The 20,909-nt window shown below is 47.0% G+C and overlaps 1 protein-coding gene across 5 annotated transcripts in view; it reads right to left on the reverse strand.

Annotated features, from left to right (window-relative positions):
• Nucleotides 1–15,430, reverse strand: part of Actn4 (actinin alpha 4) — a 69,295-nt gene extending 53,865 nt beyond the window's left edge. For 2 of the 5 annotated variants that reach the window (XM_031385954.1, XM_031385952.1), the window contains exon 1: nucleotides 15,120–15,416. In XM_031385954.1, the coding sequence (XP_031241814.1) occupies nucleotides 15,120–15,281 (162 nt within the window). In that variant the 5' untranslated portion in view covers nucleotides 15,282–15,416. Of the gene's footprint in view, nucleotides 1–15,119 lie in introns of all 5 variants that reach the window. The other 3 variants (XM_031385953.1, XM_031385951.1, XM_031385950.1) reach the window with 2 other exon arrangements.
• Nucleotides 15,431–20,909: the final 5,479 nt, after the last annotated feature.

The raw sequence follows: 20,909 nt of genomic DNA on the forward strand, positions 1-20,909 counted from the left end.
ATCTCTGCCTTTCATGAACGGGAGAAGGGGTACCTCATAAAGAATGTCAGGCAGCTTTGACCAGATGCCTGAATAGGTAGAAAAGGAAAGAGAAACTGGCTGTTTCTCCACCCTCTGGACCTAATGACACCAGGCTAAAGCAGGTAGGTAGCAGGCAACACCTTCCCCACCCCTGATGGATCACCCCACAACAAGCCTATTAATCCCAGGTAGAGGAAGAGAAGGAGACAGAGCACTACTGGGTAACTGCAGCCCTTTCTGCCTGAGTGGAGCTGAAGTATGTATGAGCTTCATGTATCATCAGCAAAGGGGAAGATGCCACTTAGACAAAACCATAGCTCGTGATGCTAGCCTTATCTTACAGAGGCCAGAACATTGCCCAAAGATGTCAGTTTATGAAGCTCATCAAGGGCACCGTGTTGTCTTAGTCACACAGGTGGCCATGAGCTTCTGAATAAAGAAGGCATTAAAAAAAAAAAAAAAACCAAACCAACCAACCAAACAAAACCCCTCAGTCAAGTGTTTTCTGGGATGGAATCTCTTTGATTCCATGAGCCAACTTTATTACTGGCACCTGGAAGTTTAGCTTGGCAGTAAAAATAACTCTTAGGATAGAGTACTTCTGGGTACTGCAGGGCAATATATCACCTATAGACTGCTCCACAGGCCAACCTGCCAGAATCAAGCCTCACTGATCACCAGACAGAACGGCATTAACTAGGGTTATATGGCTAACTCCACCAAGCAGTAGTGTGCGGCCCTGAATAGGATGTGGAAACAGAACTGGAGATATAAAACATGTGTCCCTGTTCGACATACAAAAGAGGTGTCCCTGTTATTTATGTTTGTTTGGTTTTTAAGACAGGGCCTTTCTGTGTAGCCTTGACTGTCCTGGAACTCACGCACACTGGACTAGTCATGAATTCAGATCCAGCATGCCCAGTTTCCTGTCTTGTTTGAATTTGAGATAGTGTCTCATATAGTCCACTATGAAGCTGAAGATGACCTTGAACTTCTAACTTTCCCAACCCTACTAAGCAAAGGGACCTTAGGTATTCATTAACTTGCTCAGCTTCGCTGAACCCTATAAAAGAGGACTACTGCAAGTCTGAAGCCAGTCCCAGCTACAGAGTGAGCTCTAGAATACAGTTAGGCTAGCTGTCTAAAAATCAAAGGCAGCCGGAATAGATCCCTTCCTGAGTTTGGCCACTTACAACATTCTACCTGTAAAAAATAAGAGGACCCCACATGGAATTGAATTCAGAGGCTAGGGTCTTGTTACTCAGAGGGTTCTAAGCACAGCTGAGCTAAAGCAAGCAAGGCACCCATTTCTAACGCCTAGAGATCCACATAGACAATATTCATTAGGGGAAACACTATTTGAAACAACAGCTATGCATGTAGGACCCTCCTCCAACTTTGCCCCCCAAAACTTGCCCAAAGCTGTGGTACACAGCCCCCATTCCTGTACTCACCTCCTTTATGAAAACTTCCATGACTGACCTCACCTGTCCTTTGTCACCCCTTTTTTCTCCCAGGACACAGCTAGAGCACCCCTTTTTTCTCCCAGGACACAGCTAGAGTACGGTGTGCAGTTTAGTGGCCTTCTGAGGTCTCATGTAGCTTTACTCGCTACCCAGATATGCTGTGAGCTCCTCGAGAGCATGGGCCGGGTCTCCGGTTTCTCTCATACCCCAAAGGCTCTGCATGGAGCTCCACTCAGCAGAGAGGCCCGGCAAGGGCTGTTGTTCAGCCCTGGCGGTCATGTTTCTACCTGAGTACTAGGCTCCAGGGCCCATGGAGCCCCAACTCAAGTTACATAAGAAGCTGGTTGGCTATAAATCGAAAACCTACTTTGTAGCCAGTGGCTCCTCATTTTGCTACCTAAGCGGCCACTTTCAAGAAACCTTCCTCCACTTTATAGTTTAATGGAAGGAAACATAGCCCCAACCACCCACCTACCCAAAGACTTTTCTATCTACAGCAGTAACCTGGAGCAGGCTCAGCTGAACATAAATGTCTAATAAACCACCCACCATGGAAACTAGCTTCAGCCAGCACGAAAGGGAACAACACACAATGGACTCTGACACACTTGCCCTTCACTGTGCCCTTTGTGTCCACTGAGTCAGTTTTATCAAGAGGAAGTTTATTTTCACATTTGAAGGGATGAAGATACACACACACACACACACACACACACACATACACACACTTAGCTACCCTGCCATACAGCTACTGAAAGATTTAATAAGTCACATGGGTAGCAAACTGCACCATCTTCTTTTTGACTGAAACAGCCAACTGCTTGGACCACTAAGACAGACAGACAGACAGACAGAGAGTTGACTCCACTGTTCCTTTAGCTTCTGCTGACAGGGAGATGTTTGCTATAGGATCTCTGGAGGGCGGGGCGAAGCCAAACCCACGTTCACACAGTATACAGGAACTTACCTTCTCCCTCTGATACAGTGTGCACAAAAGCAAGAGTGTTCACCAAGAGCCCCAAGCTCTCTCTCTCTCTCTGCTCCTCCCTCCAGAGAGTAAAAGCCACACAACTAGTCTGACAAGCTTGAGTCTTCAAATAGCCATGGGCCCCAGTGAGACTACGTTGTCCTGCACTGGCTTCCAACAGGATACAAAAAGCAGAAATGCTGACATGTAATCACTCAAAAGTCTATCTCCTTCTTTGCACTAGAGTAGCCCTAGATGCCCCTGACCAGAGGAGACAGGAAGAGATACAGAGCCGGGGGGAGGGGGGCAGTTTTACAGAGGAGAGGGCCTACAAGAGCTCTGTTAGAACTGAGGCTCTGCACACTTGCAAGATGGGTAAACCAAGGTGACCGTGAATCCCAGACCTGAATCCTAGAATCCACAGGGTGGAGAGCTAGGTCCAGAACAGCCACGGCTACACTACACAGAGAAACCTCGTCTTGAAAAAGACAAACAAAAAATAACAAGACTCCTGACAGGACATGGTGACACATGCCTGATTCCTAGCAGTTGAGAGGTGAAGGTAAGAGCGGATGACATAGTGAGACCGTCTCAAAAGCCAACAGTAGGAACAACAACATACAGGCTTCAGGCTTCAAAGGGGGCACTGAACACTAAAGTAAAACAGACGCTTTGTGGCATCTCACCAGGTATAAGCGGTCTCTTGATGGGACCTGGGATGGGAAGGGTGTTAGACCATGTGGTAAAAGTTAGGTGCAGTCAGACTACAAAGCATGAGCATACAATGCTGTAAAACTCCAGACTCCAAAGTCACCCAGACTTTAATCAAATACAGGTTGCCTACTGCGGCGACGATCACAGAGATAATTGAAGCCTTTGTTTGCTTTACTGTAGTGCAGTTTGGGGGTTCCCACTTTAGATGTCAGTTCCAGTTTGGCTTGTCCAAGGAGCCCAGGAGGAAAAGGCTGCCATGTCCAGGTTCCTCACCACTTTATCAGCACTTCAGGAGACAAAGCTCTAAGATCACTGTGCCAGGCGGACTCTGACACCCTGGTCTTCCCCCACTGTAGGGAACAGCTAAACCACCTGCTTCGACCTTCCCTCCAGCTCCAGAGCTGTTCCCAATCATAAAGAGCATAAACCAACTCTGGCCTGTAACAGTTTTCCTCATGGCTACACTGATTATTTGAGCTAAACACACTCATTTTCATTTCATTTTTTGAGATAGTCTCTCTTGGCCTAGGCTCACTTGAACTTATGATCCTTTTGTCTCAAATTCCTGGATTAAAGATGGGTGTTATTCAACCCAGTCCCTGGTCCCATTGCTGCGCATGTACTGTGAGGATAAAATCTACTTCAGAGGATTATGAGCTGACAGTCCACAATATACCAGAGTAAAATGTTAGCTGCCATTAGTGAATAGCACACAATCCAACCAGAAATTATCTTTACTGTATGTGTCCACACTAACCTGTGCAGGCACATGTAGAAGCCAGAGGCTGACATTGTCATGTCTTCTTCTATTGCTTCTCTGCCTGTTTTTCTGAAGCGCATGCGTGTGTGTACGTGTGAACCTCATGTATCTGAGTGCCCAGAGGCCAGAAGAGGGTGTTGAATTTCATGGAACTGGAGTTATAGGCCATTTTTAAACTGCCTAGTGAACACTGGGAACCAAATCCTGGTCCTCTACAAGAGTACAGGCTCTTATATCTCTAGCCTTATTTTTGAGACAGGGTCTCTTGCTGAAGCTGGAAGTCGCTGCTCTGACTACACTGGCTGGCCAGCAAGCCCTCCAAATCTGCCTGTCTCCCTGCACATTATGTACCTTGTGGTTGCAGACATGTGTTGCCATGGCTGGCTTTGACATGTGCTAGGGACCCTAAATCAATCAGGTCCTCACACCTGTGCAGCAAGCACTTTGCTCACTGAACCATATCCCCAGGCCCCTACCTTCCTTATGTAAACATGTAGTGTCCCCCTCCCCACCAAAGGGACTGAGAACATATAGAATGAGATGGAAGAAGGCCTACATTTTTTGGTCCTCCAACTTCCTTAGTGGTCACACATCAATCCCAAAACACTCCCCAGAGTCCCTGAACTCTTGACAAAACTGAACCCATTAGAGCCTGAACTGCCACTCCTCAGAAATCTCATTTTCCAACTACGCTTGGAATGTTTGATAGGAACAGAAATTTATTTTTAGGCAAAAAAAGTTGTCTCCTAAGCTAACCCTACAGTCTTAGAGAAGGCCGTATTTGGCAAGGGTTGCCTTTGGGCTTGTTTATCAAAAGGCCCAGAATTTTCTCAAGTCTACGGTAGCTGCTCAGAGAATACAGTGCCCTGTGAGTTTTCTATCTTTACGGTCAGAGCTTTGCTCCTGTTGAAACTTGGGTATTCCTGTGTTGCAGTAGAATCCAAGTGTCCCTTCCACACCTCCCCAATTTGGAGCCAATATCCATTAACCAGGCATCCAGAAAGTGTGCCGTTCGTTATCCATGTACTGACTTTTCTTCCCTCAGTTGACCCCATCGCTGAGTTATAAAAGCTGGGCATGGTGGTCTATAATACCAACTGAGACAGAAGGATTACCAAGCACTAGAGGCCAGGCCTGACTATGTGGTAACTGACCAGTCAGGGTTTTGTACTAGCCTCTTTCTCATAGTGAGGAGGGGAGGTTGGCATGCTAGGGATGTGGCAAGGTGGCAGTCTGCAGAACATCCACAAGGCCCTGGATTTAATCTCTAGTATCAAAAAAAAAAAAAAAAGAAAGAAAGAAAGAAAGAAAGAAAGAAAGAAAGAAAAGTTTTTAAGAAGTGGCCAAGGCAGGTGTGCGTGTTGAGGGTTGGGGTTGTGTACCCACACATCTTTAATCCCAAACACTTGCAAAGTGGGGGCAGACAGATCTGAGCTCCGTAGTCAGCCTAATACACATAGTTAGGACTACACAGTGAGACCCTGTCTGAAAAGGGGGGAGGGGAAAGTGACTAAGAAGGCCCTCCCCTCACGGGCATGTGTATTTCCTGACTACCCCACCAAGAACCATAGGAATGGGTGACTAAAGCCAACATCTCTGAAAAAGACATCTTGATACAGCCAGTTCTGTTTTACAGAAAGTCCAATCTACCACAGTCTTGGCAGCACAGCTCAAATGATCCAAAAAAAAAAAAAAGTAACTGCCTCGCAACCCTGGTGATGTTTACTGTCTGGACTCCTTCCAGGACTTGAAAATCTGAATCATGACTGGTTCACAGACAGCCTGCAAGAAGGGCCAATTCATCAGACTGCCCTTGAACCAGCCTGGCAAGTCACTGCTTCCAGACATTTTGAATTTTGAAACTGGGTTTACTTCATAGGCCCAAACTAGAAGATTATGTTAAATCTTAAAGTTAAAAAAAGAAAAGAAAAAAAAAAAAAAAGAACAAAGAAAACCCAGCCTTTCCGAAAGCAAGCCATGTTGGCACCAGCCAGGGCCACGCTTCTCACAAGGATTTTAGTTTCATCAGGAATTTAATGAGCCATGTGTCTTAAAGGAAAGGATGGGGGTGTTCTCAGAGCTGGAAAGATGTGGAATTTTTTTTTAATAGTGCTCTTTATTTGCTTTTGGGGTCTGATGAGAACTTATAATTTTTTAATTTGTGTTTGTAAAAACAGGCAAAAGATGAAGACACACATGGGGGAGGAAGGTATTTAGTAGCTCAGGGGTAAAACTATTCCCTAACACGTGTGAGGTCCTGGGTTCGACCCCCAGCACTGAGACAACAAAAAGCCACATAGCTGAAATTCCAACTCTAAAAGCCTAGAGAAAAAGACCCCAGAGTGGCTACAAAGCCTCCAGCTGCTATGCACATCCCTTATCAATAAAGTAGGCTGGCCCAACTTCTCTTCTTGTCAGGGAGCAGAGCCACTCATACCCTTCTGGGCATGGCCACTGTGCAAGACATGTAGGCATTTTCCTGTGAGACCACCTGGCAGCATCTTTTCTGCCCAGGAGCCCCTGGGTTGGGTGCATAGCACTCCCCTAAATAGTAAGCAGACTGGGTCTCCATGGTGAGAGCAATTAAATACCTTCTATTCACACCAGAGTTAGTCAGACAAGAGTGCTAACGCGCTAATCTAATACACACACACACACACACACACACACACACACAGAGAGAGAGAGAGAGAGAGAGAGAGAGAGAGAGAGAGAGAGAGAGCGAGCGCAGCGCCCTGATGACACTGAAGCCTGCTTCCAGGACTTCCTTTGGCCTGTCATCGGATACCTGAACAGAAGACCCACAACTCCTCTTCCTGCCTGAGACACTCCCTCGAGCAACCTTGTCATGTCATCCTTTTTTGTCCTTCCTTCCACCCCCTGTATGCTATGTCATTTGCAATCTTCCTTCCACAAGGCAGTTTAACCCCAAATTGGCTTCTACTATGGTGGGATGTGGGGGGCACAACATTTCACTTGTTGCTGTCCCTCACTCTGGAGTGCTGTTAGAGACATTCTTAAAACTGCACTTAAAACTAGAGAGATGGCTCAGCGGTTAAGAGCACTGACTGCTCTTCCAGAGGTTCTGAGTTCAATTCCCAGCAACCACATGGTGGCTCACAACCACCCATAATGAGATCTGACGCCCTCTTCTGGTGCATCTGAAGACAGCTACAGTGTATTTATTTATAATATAAATAAAATCTTTGGGCCTGCCGGGCAGTGGCGGCGCACGCCTTTGATCCTAGCACACGGGAGGCAGAGGAAGGATTTCTGAGTTTGAGGCCAGTCTGGTCTACAGAGTAAGTTTCAGGACAGCCAGGGCTACACAGAGAAACCCTGTCTCGGAAAAACAAAAAATAGAAAAATAAAAATCTTTGGGTCTGAACAAGCAGGGACGACTGGAGCGAGCAGAGGTCCTAAAAGTCAATTCCCAACAACCATATGAAGGCTCACAACTATTTGTACAGCTACAGTGTGTACTCATATACAAAAAATAAATAAATCTTTTAAAAAAATCTTAAAAAAAAAAAAGCAAACCACCAAAATACCTGCACTCTAGAGAAACTCTGACCTGTGTACATGGGACTTGGGAGAAATAAGAAGATGGGCTGCTTACACTCTACCCACTACCAGAAAACCCACTAGAAAGCCAGTGACAGACATCACTCAGCCCCACACCTTTGAGGGAAAAAGATGAAAAGGGGTAAAACAAACCACAATGTCGCCTTTCTTTCCGTCTGCAGCAGACACAAATGCTATTGTGCTGCTGGTATTCCAGCACCCCATTCAGTTATTGCAACACCATCACAAGGATGTTTCCCAAGATGACGGCACGATGTTCCTCGGGGCAGTAACAGCCACTTCCAACTACTACTGCCCCATGTCCACGGTTCCACCACAAGACAAAGAATCTGTTCTGCTCCACTATTTAGAAGAAAAACATTTTGGTAAGTCCTTAACTCCACAGGAGAGCACCAGTTTTCCTTTTAGACAGGAAAGCAGTATGCTTTATTCATGGCAATGCCCAGGCTTCCAGCATGTAAGTCTAAGAAAACTGAGCCTTGGAGAGAAACTATGTGTGGAGCAAGGGACAGGTCACACTCCTATATTTATAATATAGTCTGGAATGGTAATGTGGACCTATAACCCTAGCACTCAGAAAGCAAATGCAGGAGTTTGAGGCCCTTCTGGTTTACATATCATAAACCTGCCTCAAAGGATCAGGAAGGAGGCCTAGAGATGGAGTTTAGTGGTTAATAATCTTGCTTAATAAGCACCATGTCCTGGGTTCCAGTTCCAGCATGGCATAAATTGGGCACAGTGGTACCTGCCTATAATACCAGCACAAGGGAGGGAGGAAGTAGAGACAGGAGGGTCTGAGTTCATCTTCAGCTACATATTAATTTTGATAAAGCCTGAGCTACATCAGAGCCTATCCCAAAAAGAAAAACAGAAAACAAAAATGGGAAGGGGGGATTGAGCAAGGATGAATCAAGTATCATCCAGTCTTGAGCAAATCTTGTGGAACATTCAAGGGACTAAATATTCCTAGGTGAGTCACTGCTCTGCCCACTTCCGGACATGTTTCTAGGGTCAGATGAGATAGTTTTGAGTGTGGCAGGCACAAGGGATGTTCAGGGTTGTCCTCCACAGACCTTCTGTAGATCTTTGAGTCACAAAGTGGTTTGTCCCTTCAAGTCAGTAACCAGTTAACCTGGTGACTTCAGAGGTCTCTTGCCACGTGGGTCTTCAATACCCACCAGAATGCACCACCCTCTGAACAAGGGGAGCTGGCCTTAGGCCAGCACCTTTGGCAGGAATAGGACCCCATTGGAACTTAACATTCCTTTGTTCTCTATGAATTTATTTTTACAGTTTTCTTTTATGTATGGCCAGGAAAACCAAATCTGTAAGACACCATACAGATTTCCCCTTTAAAAAAAAAGGCTTTTAGTGTCAGGCATGATGGTGCATACCTTTAATCCCAGGACTGAAGAGGCAGAGGCAGGTAGATCTCTGAATTCCAGCCCATCTGGGGCTGCATAGTTAGATGGGTTCTGTGTAGCCCAGGGTGGTCATAAGCTCAGCAGTAGCTGAGGGTGACTTTCACCTCTTTCTCCCTCTGCCTCCACCTCTCAAGTACTGGGATTGCAGGCATGTGCCATTCATCAATTTGTTTTTAAAACCTAAAAAGTTTCAAGTTGACTTAAAGATATTTATTAAGTATGTAAGGTAAACATGGGTATGGAAGAGTTTAGGAGTTAAGTGCAGAGACTATCTGGGTCAGTTTCTTCATGCACACATGCATGTTACCTAACTATTGGTTGGGGATGGGTGGTTGGGAGAGGTCATTACAATAGAGGAGCAAGTACAACAGGTGGCAAACACCAAGTCTCAGTAAGGTCAGTCTACAGCTTTTCAGGTAACATTTCAATACATCATAGCTAAGAAAATGGCCACCAGTCTCCCCAGTAACTGCGGCTCAAACTAGCTCCTGAGGACTTTCTGTGGGCAATCTGTTATGTACTAGAGAGAAGGATGTGGGGAGAAAAAAAACCACAACCAAAAGAGGCATAGCATCAAGACAAATGTCTCAGGGACTTTATGGTCCAGGCAGACTGCTCCTGGGCTCCCCAAGCACTCGGGTTTGTTCATCTGCATAGATGCTGCTTTCTGTCAGAGAGCCCCTCCCTATCAGATGGTTTGGGCCACCTCATCTTTTAAGAGACTACAATTGAAAATGGTTGTTTCTCTTTAATTCAATGACATTAGACTCCAGATACCTGGGCAACAGACTAAAATGTTACTCCTGAATCTTCTTTAGGCGTTAAGAGCTGTTCTGCCACTTTCAGATACTCTGTAACAAATCCTAACCCCTACATCGCAACACTGTAACCAAGCTTCCTTGTCTTTGATGTTTTAACCCAAGAAAAAAGACTCTAATCTTGAGCTCTCAAACTACCCAGTATAAAAGCCTTCTTTCACTGGTCCAGGAAAGATGGTTTTTGTATCTGCTTTCATCTCCCCTTTAATAGGTCAGAGTCTCAGTTACCTTTGCCATTGAACTGCCAACTTGCTATATCACTAGCCTCTTATTTCCATGAGAAAGGGAGAGGAAAAAAATCGTTAACAATGTAACATGAGTGTTTTTGTTATTCTGTAAAACTAAACACATAAATAAAGGTAACAGAAGGAAACTGAGGGAAGAGAGCTGAATGCTGAGATCAGAGAGGTGGAGAGCAAAGGAAATAAGGATAAGCAGGTGGACACTCAGCAAGAACAAGAACGCAGGGCTGAGAGATCAGCATCTTGATATTTGGGCTATTCAGAAAACCTGAATGAGTGAGTGAGACTACAGCAAACAGCTGCTGGCTCATTTTCTCCCCCTCAAGATACCAGCAAGGCAATAAAAAAGAAAAAGAAAGAAAAGATCTGGTCAAAGGCTTGTGCAATGTCCAGCACACTATAAATCAGTATGGCAAAAGCCTAGAGTGTTCGTCTCAACAGCCTAAAATTCCTTGGGCATTCCCAAATTGAAGCTTTTTTGGCTCTCTCCTCCCAGCTGTCATCTATTAGACAGCACTGCCAGATAACCTGTACGATGCACTCACTCAACTCTGGAAAGCTGCTGTCTAGCCAAAGTCAGCCATAAGCTGAGTGCATGCTGAGATGGCAGAACTCTCCTTACCTGCCTGTTAGGTTTAGACTTGGAATTCAAGACTAGGCCCTGCTCCCAGGCAGGGTAATGAAGTGTGAGGATGCATTTTAATTGACCTCCCAGCTAGCCTCTCCTAGGATAGGAAGACAGTACCACACCCTCACTTCCTGGTGGGCTTTTTGTTGCTGTCTTTTATTTAAGACAGGGTCTTACTATACAACCTTATCAGGCCTGAAACTCTACATAAAAACCCTAGCCGGCCTAGAACTTATTTATAATCCTCCGGACTCTGCCTCCAGTGAGCTGATATTACAAATGTGTGCCACATGCTCAGCTAGAGTCTTACTAAGTAACTCAGGCTTGCTTTGAATCTCAGGTTACTAAGGCTGGCCTCTAACTCTCAGTGATCCTCCTGCCTCAGAATACCAAATGCTGGGATTACAAACCGACCACTGCCTGGGTCATTTATATTTTCCCCCACTAACACTTTCACTCAACTTTCCCAACAAGGCCAAGCAATTGGCTGCCATTAAATGAAAGCTTTTAGCATGACTTTCATTCAACTGGAGGATGAGTCAGTTCCTGCTGCCAAAGAAACCACCCAGTTGGTCTCAGAAGCTGGAACCAAAGAGGGGGTTTTAAAAGGTGAAAGAGAACCCCCACCCCCGACACACACCCTGGACTGTCCACGATTAGGTGAGGTGGTAGACACTACTCCAGGGCCACAACCAGATCACAGCTCTCAAGTGTGAAGAAACCTTACCCTCCCAGCAACTTTTTATTTCTTTTTCTTGCTTTTTGAAATAAAGGTCTCCCCATATTTGCTCATGCTGGCAGAGCCTGAACTTGAAATCTGCCTGACTCAAGATCTTGAGTTGAGTACTGGGCTTCCAGGAGAGCAGGAGGAACAGGATACAGCCAGCTGTGGTGCTTCCTCCTCTCTTCTCCCAAGAGGGCACACACAGTATACACTCACCCAGCTCACATACTTAGCTTGTTTCCAGAGGACAACTCAGTTCGGCTACATTTTTTTTTTTTTTGTAAGTACGTTATTTAATTTTGAAAGCTGCTGAGGAGCTGTTAGTCTTAGCCAGCTCCTTAGAGGGGAGCAATTAGAGTAATGGAGCAAAATACCAGATGGCTACTTTGGGGCCTTCATCATCAGTCCAAAAGAAAAATGGGGGGGAGGGGAAAGGAAAAGAAAAAGAAAAATGGGGGTAGGGGGAGGAATGACTTACAGAAAAACAAAACACTATCAGAGCTTTCAAATAATTAACTCACATTTAATACAGTCTGAGCCAAAGGTCAGGGTCTAAACTCAGGTCTGCAAACAGTGGCGTGCCAATGAACACTCATGCTCAGAACAAGGCATTTCCTCTTGCTGTGAGACCTTTGACAAGAGATGTTACAGAAGTCACTTTAGGAAAGTGGTCTTCAGTCACAGCATCCTAAGGGTTAGTTAGGTCTGATTAGCACTTGGATGGGACAAACTACGAAAGAGAATTTGTTTACAGGCCTGTAGTTCCTTGCTACTCGGGAGGCTGAGGCACATGGATTCAGGGGAAACCTGAACATAAACCCAGACTAAAACGACAACAATAATAAAATATTTTTGAAAACTAGCTCAGTCCCCTGACCTCCCACAATGTTCAAGACTGCTCTGTGAAACACCTGTTGCATAACCTCTTTATGGATAATGCCTTGGGTATAGGGGTCCCTAAAATCCAGATTAGGGCTTCTGGGTAAGACACAGACACTCTTGACTTGAGCCAACTACTGCTTCAGGTATTCTGGCCACAGAATTTTAGAGTGTGTGAACCGGTACATACAAGACTGTCACTCTCCCTGTGGTGGGAGTATCTATATGCCTTGGAGAGGCAAGAAAGGCCTGTCATTCACATTTACAAAACTTGTACTGGGCCAGGCGGTGGTGGCACACGCCTTTAATCCCAGCACTTGGGAGGCAGAGGCAGGTGGATTCTGAGTTTGAGGCCAGCCTGGTCTAAAGAGTGAGTTCCAGGACAGCCAGGGCTATGCAGAGAAATCCTGACTCGAACCGCACCCCCCCCCACCCCCAAAGTTGTACTGGAACATGGGAAAAGGCCTAGTCATAAAACAAAAAAGCTGTTGGGGGCTCTTGTAAGAAAGATAAAAAGCGCCGACCGGTATACTCCTTTCATGACTCCTTTCCCCACGGCACCAGGGATCTTAGCTATGCAGGACAGGGTGTAGAGGTGAAGCAATACTTTTCCCCTAAAGAACAGCTAAATGTAAATATTTGCTGGAGGAGGTTATAAAGCAAGCACACTAGAGCAGGGCCCTTACAGAGCTGCTGAAGCAACTTTAGAGAACACTGTGAGCCACCCTGTTCTCAACCTTTCCTGGCTGGGAAGGAAGGGAACCAGGAAGGAGCAGGAGAAAGTGACACAGGCAGCCATGGGAATTCTGGTGAGTCCTGGTTCCTGCCCAGGGTCTGAATGCACACCAGCCTCATCACCCTAAAGAGTAGAATAGGAAGAAAAAAAAAAGAGAGAGACACCAGAGGCTGGTATTTGTGAAAGGAGGATGATGGCCCCTTCTCCTGTTTTCTAAGGAAAGGGGGGTGGGGGGCACAGCACTATTCCCTAAACACTAGAAAAGATCCAGGACATTCTCAAAGCTGATGCTGTGACCCCACTTCCTTCCAACTTTCCAAGTCTTTTGGCAACTTTCAACCTTTTCCAATCTCTCATGGCCTCAGGCAATAAAAAATTGTTGAGATCCAGACTAGATCTCCCCTACCTTTCAAAATGCATTCATTCCTCAGCTATCATTCCTCAACTATTTTACACACCCACTTTTACATAAAAAGGTGTAAGACATCATCCTTACACCACTGCTAATGACTGCTGAGGGCATACACGCTGACATTCTGATTGAGCCAAGGTTACACCAGGTCCCACCTCAGGCTTTCCAGGCACCATCCACCCTCCAGACTGGGTGCCTGGGCCCAGCCTTATAGCAATTTCCCTGCCCACCCCCCAGGGGGGGTGTCTGGAAAATGTCACCAAACCGGCTCTCTCACACACCCTCAGGGTCCCGCTCCCAACTCCCAAAGTCCCAGCTCCATGAATATCCCGTCTGGAGTCACCAAAAGCACAATTCAGATTGCCCTGAGAGCAACTGCCCTTGTCCAAAAGCCACAGTGCCCATTAGTAAGTTACAGATCTGGAAAGTCTCAACCTCTAGAATGCACAAAATAGCTTCTAACTTCAATTTTAATTTCCCACCCTCTTCACACACTTGTGAACCACCCCCCACATTCTCACCCACTCAACACACCCTTCTTTAGCTCTTCCTGCATATACTCACACCCTCTAACCCATCACTCCAAGCCTCCCTCTCAACCACCCCAACACAACACCACCTCTGGCCTCCTACTCTGACCTCCCCTCCATACTGTGGCTTCCCTTTAACACTGCCCCCATGCTCCTAAAATTCCAACAGGAAATACTGTTTTAGTATCCCTTTACCTACCCTCCCCACCAAAAGACACTACTCTCCCAGGACATCCATTTCTTTCTCACCCAATTAACCTCCCCCCCTTCTTTCTCAGGCTCTGCATCACCCAGGCCCTTTCTAATCAGACTTCCATTTTCCAAAACTAATCTCTTCCCATTATCCTCCATTGCAGCTCCTACTGTCTTCTACTATTCTCCCTCTTGATGAACTATCTCCCCGTGGGCCTGGAACCTTTACTCTTTCACTGCTTCTCCCTTCTTCAAAGCACCCACAAACACTATTTGGGTCTCCCTATCAATTCTAATTATGCCCCATCCTCTCTCTTTTACAGCAAGGCACCCTCAATAAACCTCACTCCCTTCACAAACATCTGTTCTGTTCCTAGGCCCCTAACTTCTGCCCTAAACAACTACCTTCTCAGACCCCTAGTCCCATCACACCATCTTAACACCTAGCCACCTCACACCCCAAGCCCATGCATGTACTGTACACGCCCTGGCCTCCTGGCCTCCTTTCTCAGGATTCCACAATCCTCTCTTTAATGTCTCTTCTTTACCTTTCCTGATTTCCTCATCTCTTCTAAAACCAACACACACACACACACACACACACACACACACACACACACACACACGGGCTTCCCGCAATTCCAATCTCTTCTTCAGACTCTCTGCACTCCAGACTATCTCCTCCATACTGGGATTCCCAAACCGCCAAATACTATCCAAGCTCACCAGTCCCTGCCTGGACCCCATCGATGCTTCCTCTGACCCTACAATCTCGCCTTAAAACCCAGTTCCATTGCAACCTCCCGGATCATCATCTCGTTTGCCCCAGTTGCCCGCGTCTCCTACCTGGCCGCCACTTCCCCCCTCCCCCTCCAGATTCCCAATTGCTTCCTTAAGCTCTGTAATCCTTCTCCGGGACTCCAAATCCGGTCCCGGACCCGCCAATTGTTTCCCAGGGCCCTCCTCCAGGCCTCCCCGCCCCGCGCAGGACACCATCCAGCCCGGCTCACGGGCCGCGCACCTTGCGCTGCTGCTTCTCCCAGGCCGGGTCCAACAGCAGGTCCCGGTCCCAGTCATCCTCCTGGGCCATATAGTCGCCCATGCTTCCGCCGCCGCCCGCGCCATTGCCGCCGCTGCTCGGGCCGTACTGGTACGCCTGGTTCGCTGCGTGGTAGTCCACCATCCCGCCGCCTTTCGCTAGCCCGCCAGCCGGTCCGCTACCGCCTCAGCTCCCGCCCCTGTGCCGGAGGCTCCGACTCGGCCGCCGCTTCAGCTGCTTTCAGCCCGCCCAAGACTGACGCCTGCGCAGTTCGCTCGCCGCGCCTGCGCACTGCGCTGCCGCCGCCGCCCTCCCGCGCGCGCGCACCTGCGGAGGCGAACCCGTCCCCGGGCGCTCGGCGCCGGCGCAGAACGCACCTCTGGCCGCCTGCCCCGCGTGGGAGCCCAGGCGCTTCTCTAGCATGAACGCGCGCGTCACCCCCCGTGTGGGCGGGGCTCAAGTCATGAATGATTCATAAGGCGGGGCTCGTCATCCGGCTGTAGCTTGTTTCGGGGTGGAATGTGTTCCCATGCAGCCGTTCAGACATAATCAAGATTTATTTGACTGCCTACTGTGTGCGAGACTGTGTTTTCTGCCTTGGCACCAAAGAAGTCAGAAAAAGTCCCCACCCTTTCGAAAACTTGCACGATGGTACATGGGGGTCTCTGTTCTCAGGCCGCTAAGGCTGAAAGACACATGACATGTGGAGCTTGGATTACACAGGGAGACCCATCTTAAATTAAATAAATAATCGAGCTTAAACTGGGCATGGTGACACATACCTTAGATCCCAACTGAAGGCGTTGACAGGCGGATTCAAGGCCAGACTTGGCACATAGCGAGTTTGAATCTAGTGTGGGCTACATAAGGACCCTGTCTCTTAAAAAAAGAAAAAAAAGAAAAGAAAAGAAACTCTAGAATGGGCTGGATTTGTAAAGTCTTCAGGGAAAAGGGAAAAGGTAGAAATTTAATGAAACTCTTTGAAAGGTTCACAAAATAGACATCGAGTTAGCTGGCTATTGTGGAAGGCAAGGGATCCTTTTGGACCTGTCTCTCTTCATTCACTCAGCAAATACTGAGCACCTACTATGTGCAGCCACTTTCCAACTACAGACAGCATGATAAACCAGGTGAATTATCAAATGACTAACATTGTAGAAGAGATGGGCCACAATAAGAATCATGGAAACTGGGCTGGAGAGATGGCTCAGCAGTTAAGAGCACTGACTGCTCTTCCAGAGGTCCTGAATTCAATTCCCAGCAACCACATGGTGGCTCACAACCATCTGTCATGGGATCTGGTGTCCTCTTCTGGTGTGTCTGAAACAGCTACACTGTACTCAAATACATAAAATAAATAAATAAATCTTTTAAAAAAAGTCATGGAAACCAGGCATGATGGTATATTAATCCCAGCACTTAGGAGGCAAAAACAGGCAGAGCTCTGAGTTTGAGGCCAGCCTGGTAGACAAAGTGAGTTCAAGGACAGCCAGGAAAACCCTGTCTCAGAGAAAGAAAGAGAGGGAAAGAGGGAAAGAGGGAAAGGGGGTGGGGGAGGGAGGAAGGGAGAGAAGGCAGAGGAGAAAAGGAAAAAAAAAGAAACACAGAAAAATAATAGTGCCTCATAAACAGCCATCTGATATCCAGAGTCATCTCCATCTTGAGAGGTGACTTCCTGCTTCCCGCTGCTCAGGAAACCTTCATGCTCCTTACAGGCCTTACAAAGAGGCAGTCCAGCATCCAACACTCCAAGCCTTCTTCCGGCCCCTCCCCCACTCCTTCAGCCTCCAGCCCCAGTTTGTTATTGTCTGTTGGGTTTGATTTCTTTTAAATTTACATGTATTTATTGTGTGGGGCAGGGGTGCCCATGTTATATGTGGAGGACAATGTTGATCCGTGCTTCTACCACCTGGGGTCCTAGGGATCAGACTCAGGTTGACCAGCTGGGTTGCAAATGCCTTAACAACTGAAGCATTTGGAGCTGTTGGTTTGGTTTGAAACAGGGTCTTATGTAGCCAGGCTGGCCACTAACTCACTATGTAGCAGATGACCTTTGGCCATTAATCCACCTCCCGCCACCTCCTAATCTCTCTGGTCCTTCCTTTTCTTTTGCTTTCTTTCTTTCCTTCCCCTCCCCCTCTCTGTCTTTTTTTTCCCTCCTAACAGGATCTCACTATCTCTAGCCCTGCCTGGTGTGGAACTCAAAAGAGCCAGCCATACTCTTAACAGAGCGCTGCTGGGTCAGACACCTGAGTCAGACCATAGCCCTCCTGCTCAGCTCAGAACCTTGTGGGTCTCTACACTTAGAAGTCAGAAAACCTGGACAGGCTGCTGGGGTTGCTTTTTCCTGGTTTAGATCTGCCCTTCCTTAGTAATTAAAAAAATTTTTTATTAGTTAAAACTCAGTGTGATGGCTCACGGGTAAAGGTACTGGTGGCCAAGGCTGACAACCATAATTCAATCCTTTAGACACATAAGGTAGAAGAACCATCTCCCAGAAGTGGTCTTCTGACTTCCATGGATACCCTTTTACAAAATGAACCGTAATGAATTTAAATATTTAAATACGTAAAAAAAAAATAACTGTACAAAAAGAACAGGATTTTGTCAGATCCAAAAGAAACTCTGGACAAACAGCTAATGGGGTGCTTCTCAGCATACAGAAAGGCACACTGGCTTCTTAGCTCAATGAGTACCTGCAGCTCCTCTCAGCGCTCCTCATTCCTATAACCCCTCCATTTCAGCGTACATGCTCTTTGCCCTCTTGGTTCTCTCCTTCACTGTCCTCTCTGCTTTCTCTCCGTCTCCTCTCTTGCTCTCCTCCCCTCCCCCTCCTCTCATGCCCTGGTTCAGTCTACTAATCATGTTTAATCTACTACTTTCCATGCTCTAGTCTCTTCCAGATGCCTCTGGCTGTGCTCTTCCCTCATATCTACAATAAAAACCTCCCCTGATGGTGCATGCTTTAGTTCCAGCACTGGGGAGGCAGAGACAGGCAGATCTCTGTGGTGAGTTCAAGGCCAGCCTGGTGTACAGAGTGAGTTACAAGATAGCCGAGGCTGCACAGAGAAATCCTGTCTCAAAAAAAAAACAAAACAAAAAACAAACAAACAAAAAAAGATTAAAACCGCTGCCTGGTCTACAGAGTGAGTTCCAGGACAGCCGGGGCTACAGAGAAACCCTGTCTAGAAAAAAACAAAAAACAAACAAAACAAAAGCAAAAAGATTAAAACCTTTCCCCTCAACCATACCTTGAACTTGTCATATCCCCATTCCATTTGGTTTCATTATGACATTTCACAATGCATGTCCTACACTTTGATAATCTTATCCCCCCCATTACCTCTTGTTCTCTCTTTCACTAATCCCTTCCTAGAAAATTCCCTTTTCTAATCTCAGCCAGAATTGTTCCCCTTCCACCACCTGGGATCTTGAGTTAGACCTTCAGGCTGAGCCACTGTTGCATGCTACCTTCTTTTTTCATGGAATTTTGTTTTGTTTTGCTTTCTTTGGGACTGGAGATTTAAATTTCGGGCCTGCCGGTCTGGCTTGACCTGTGACGCTCCAGCTCCAGTCTTCCAAGGCCACTGGGGATTTCCATTCCACGGAGCTTCCTTCCTTCTTTCCTTCCTTCCTCTCTTTCTTTTTTGTTTTTTGTGGTTTTTTTTTGTGTGTGTGTGGGGGGGGGGGGATGCGGAGGTAGGGCTGTCAAGACAGGGTTTCTCTGTGTAGCCCTGTCCTGAAACTCACTCTGTAGACCAGGCTGGCCTTGAATTTAGAGACCCACCTGCCTCTGCATCCCATTGCTGGGATTAAAGGCGTGTGACACCACAGCTCTGCTCCACGTATTTTCTTTCTTTCTTTCTTTCTTTCTTTCTTTCTTTCTTTCTTTCTTTTTTTAAAGATTTATTTATTATTATATGTAAGTACACTGTAGCTCAGACACTCCAGAAAAGGGTGTCAGATCTTGTTACGGATGGTTGTGAGCCACTATGTGGTTGCTGGGATTTGAACTCAGGACCTTTGGAAGAGCAGTCAGTGCTCTTAACCACTGAGCCATCTCTCTAGCCCCATGTATTTTCTTTCAAGTGGGAATTTTATTCTTTATGCCAGCATAGCCTTTAAAATAGTAGGAGACTATATTTACTAAAATGATGAATGTCCTGGGCTCTCAGCCAGACTCAGAAGGTCCTCCACATCTGGGTCCCTGCTTTCCTCGAAGCTTACCTGCCACTCTCTCCCTGGCTTGCTGGCCTCCTTGCTGTTCCTGCCATCTGTCCAAATGATCCTAAGCCTCCACGGCCTTTGCCTGGTGTCTGCAGTGTGTTGTCTGTCTGTTGTACTATCCCCACATTCTTCATCTCCATGCTGCAACCTCCTCTCCTGAGGGCCTCTGCTCCTTCAGGAGCTGGTCCCTGATCACTTTAGGTAAAAATCATATTCTGGGTTGGAAGGGTGGAGGGGAGTTCACCAGAGAGGGATGGGGGTATGCCTCAGTGGCGGAGCACATGCCCAGAATCCAGTAGTGAGGGTTTCAGAGCATGGCTCAGTCAGTGTGGTAGAATGCTTAACTAGAATCCACCCGTGAGGGTCTGGAGGTGTGGCCCACTGAAAGAATGCTTGCCTAACCCCAGGTGCCTAGGTTCTACTCTGTCCAGAAAAGTGACTCCGGAGCCTTTTTCCATAGTACTTTTCACCATTTAACATTGATTCATTGCTGTTCTAAGTCTTGTCTGTTTCCTCCCCCAAAATAGCAACCCAGCCTACAAGGGAGGGAAGGGGACCTTTGCTTCAGATTCTGCTCTAACCCTGGCCTCTGAAGCAGCCACTGGCGAGCAGAGGAAAACTTACCAAATCCTGAGGGAAGGAATGAGTAGGCTCAAAACCACAAGCAGAGCCAGGTGTGATGACTCAAGGCTGTAGCCCCAGCACTTTGGAGGATGGGGCATGAGGAGATGTTCAAGGTCAGGGTCAGCCTGGGCTACAGGGAGAGTTTGTTTAACAAAACTATGAACCAACAAAAACCCAGAACACTGGTGTAATTAGGGGGTGGTGGGATGGCTCAGCAGGTAGACACTTAACACCAAGCCCAATGTCTTAGGGTTTCTATTGCTGCAATGAAACACTGACCCAAAACAAGTCAGGGAGGAAAGGGTTTATTAACTGTTCATCCTTGAAGGAAGTCAGGACAGGAATTCAAACAGGGCAGGGACCTAGAGTCAGGAGCTGGCCATGGAGGGGTGCTGCTTACTGGCTTGCTCCCTTGTTCAGCCTGCTTTCTTATAGAACCCAGGACCACCAGTCCAGGATTGGCATCGTCTATAATGAGATGGGCCCTCCCTCTCTGAACACTAATTAAGAATATGCCAGTTGGATGTGGTGGCACCTGCCTTTAATCCCAGGACTCTGGAGGCAGAAGCAAGTGGATCTCTTAGTTCCAGGCCAACATGGTCTACAAATTGAGTCCAGGATAGCCAGAGCTTGTGACATGGAGAAACCCTGTCTTGAACCCCCTCCCCCCAGAAAAGCCTTACAAGCCTGCCTACAACCTGATTTATGGAGGCATTTTCTTAATTGAGGCTCCCTCCTCTCAGATGACTCCAGCTTGCGTCAAGTTGACATAAAACTAACTATCCAACACATCTAATGGCCTCAATTTGATCTCCAGAGCCTACACAATGGAAGGAGAGAACTGATTCCTGCAAGGTCATCCTCTGACCCCATCTCCCTCCCTCCCTCTCTCTCTCTCTCTCTCTCTCTCTCTCCCTCTCC

This window comes from Mastomys coucha, unplaced genomic scaffold (assembly GCF_008632895.1).
Source record: "Mastomys coucha isolate ucsf_1 unplaced genomic scaffold, UCSF_Mcou_1 pScaffold21, whole genome shotgun sequence".
Taxonomy (NCBI): domain Eukaryota; kingdom Metazoa; phylum Chordata; class Mammalia; order Rodentia; family Muridae; genus Mastomys; species Mastomys coucha.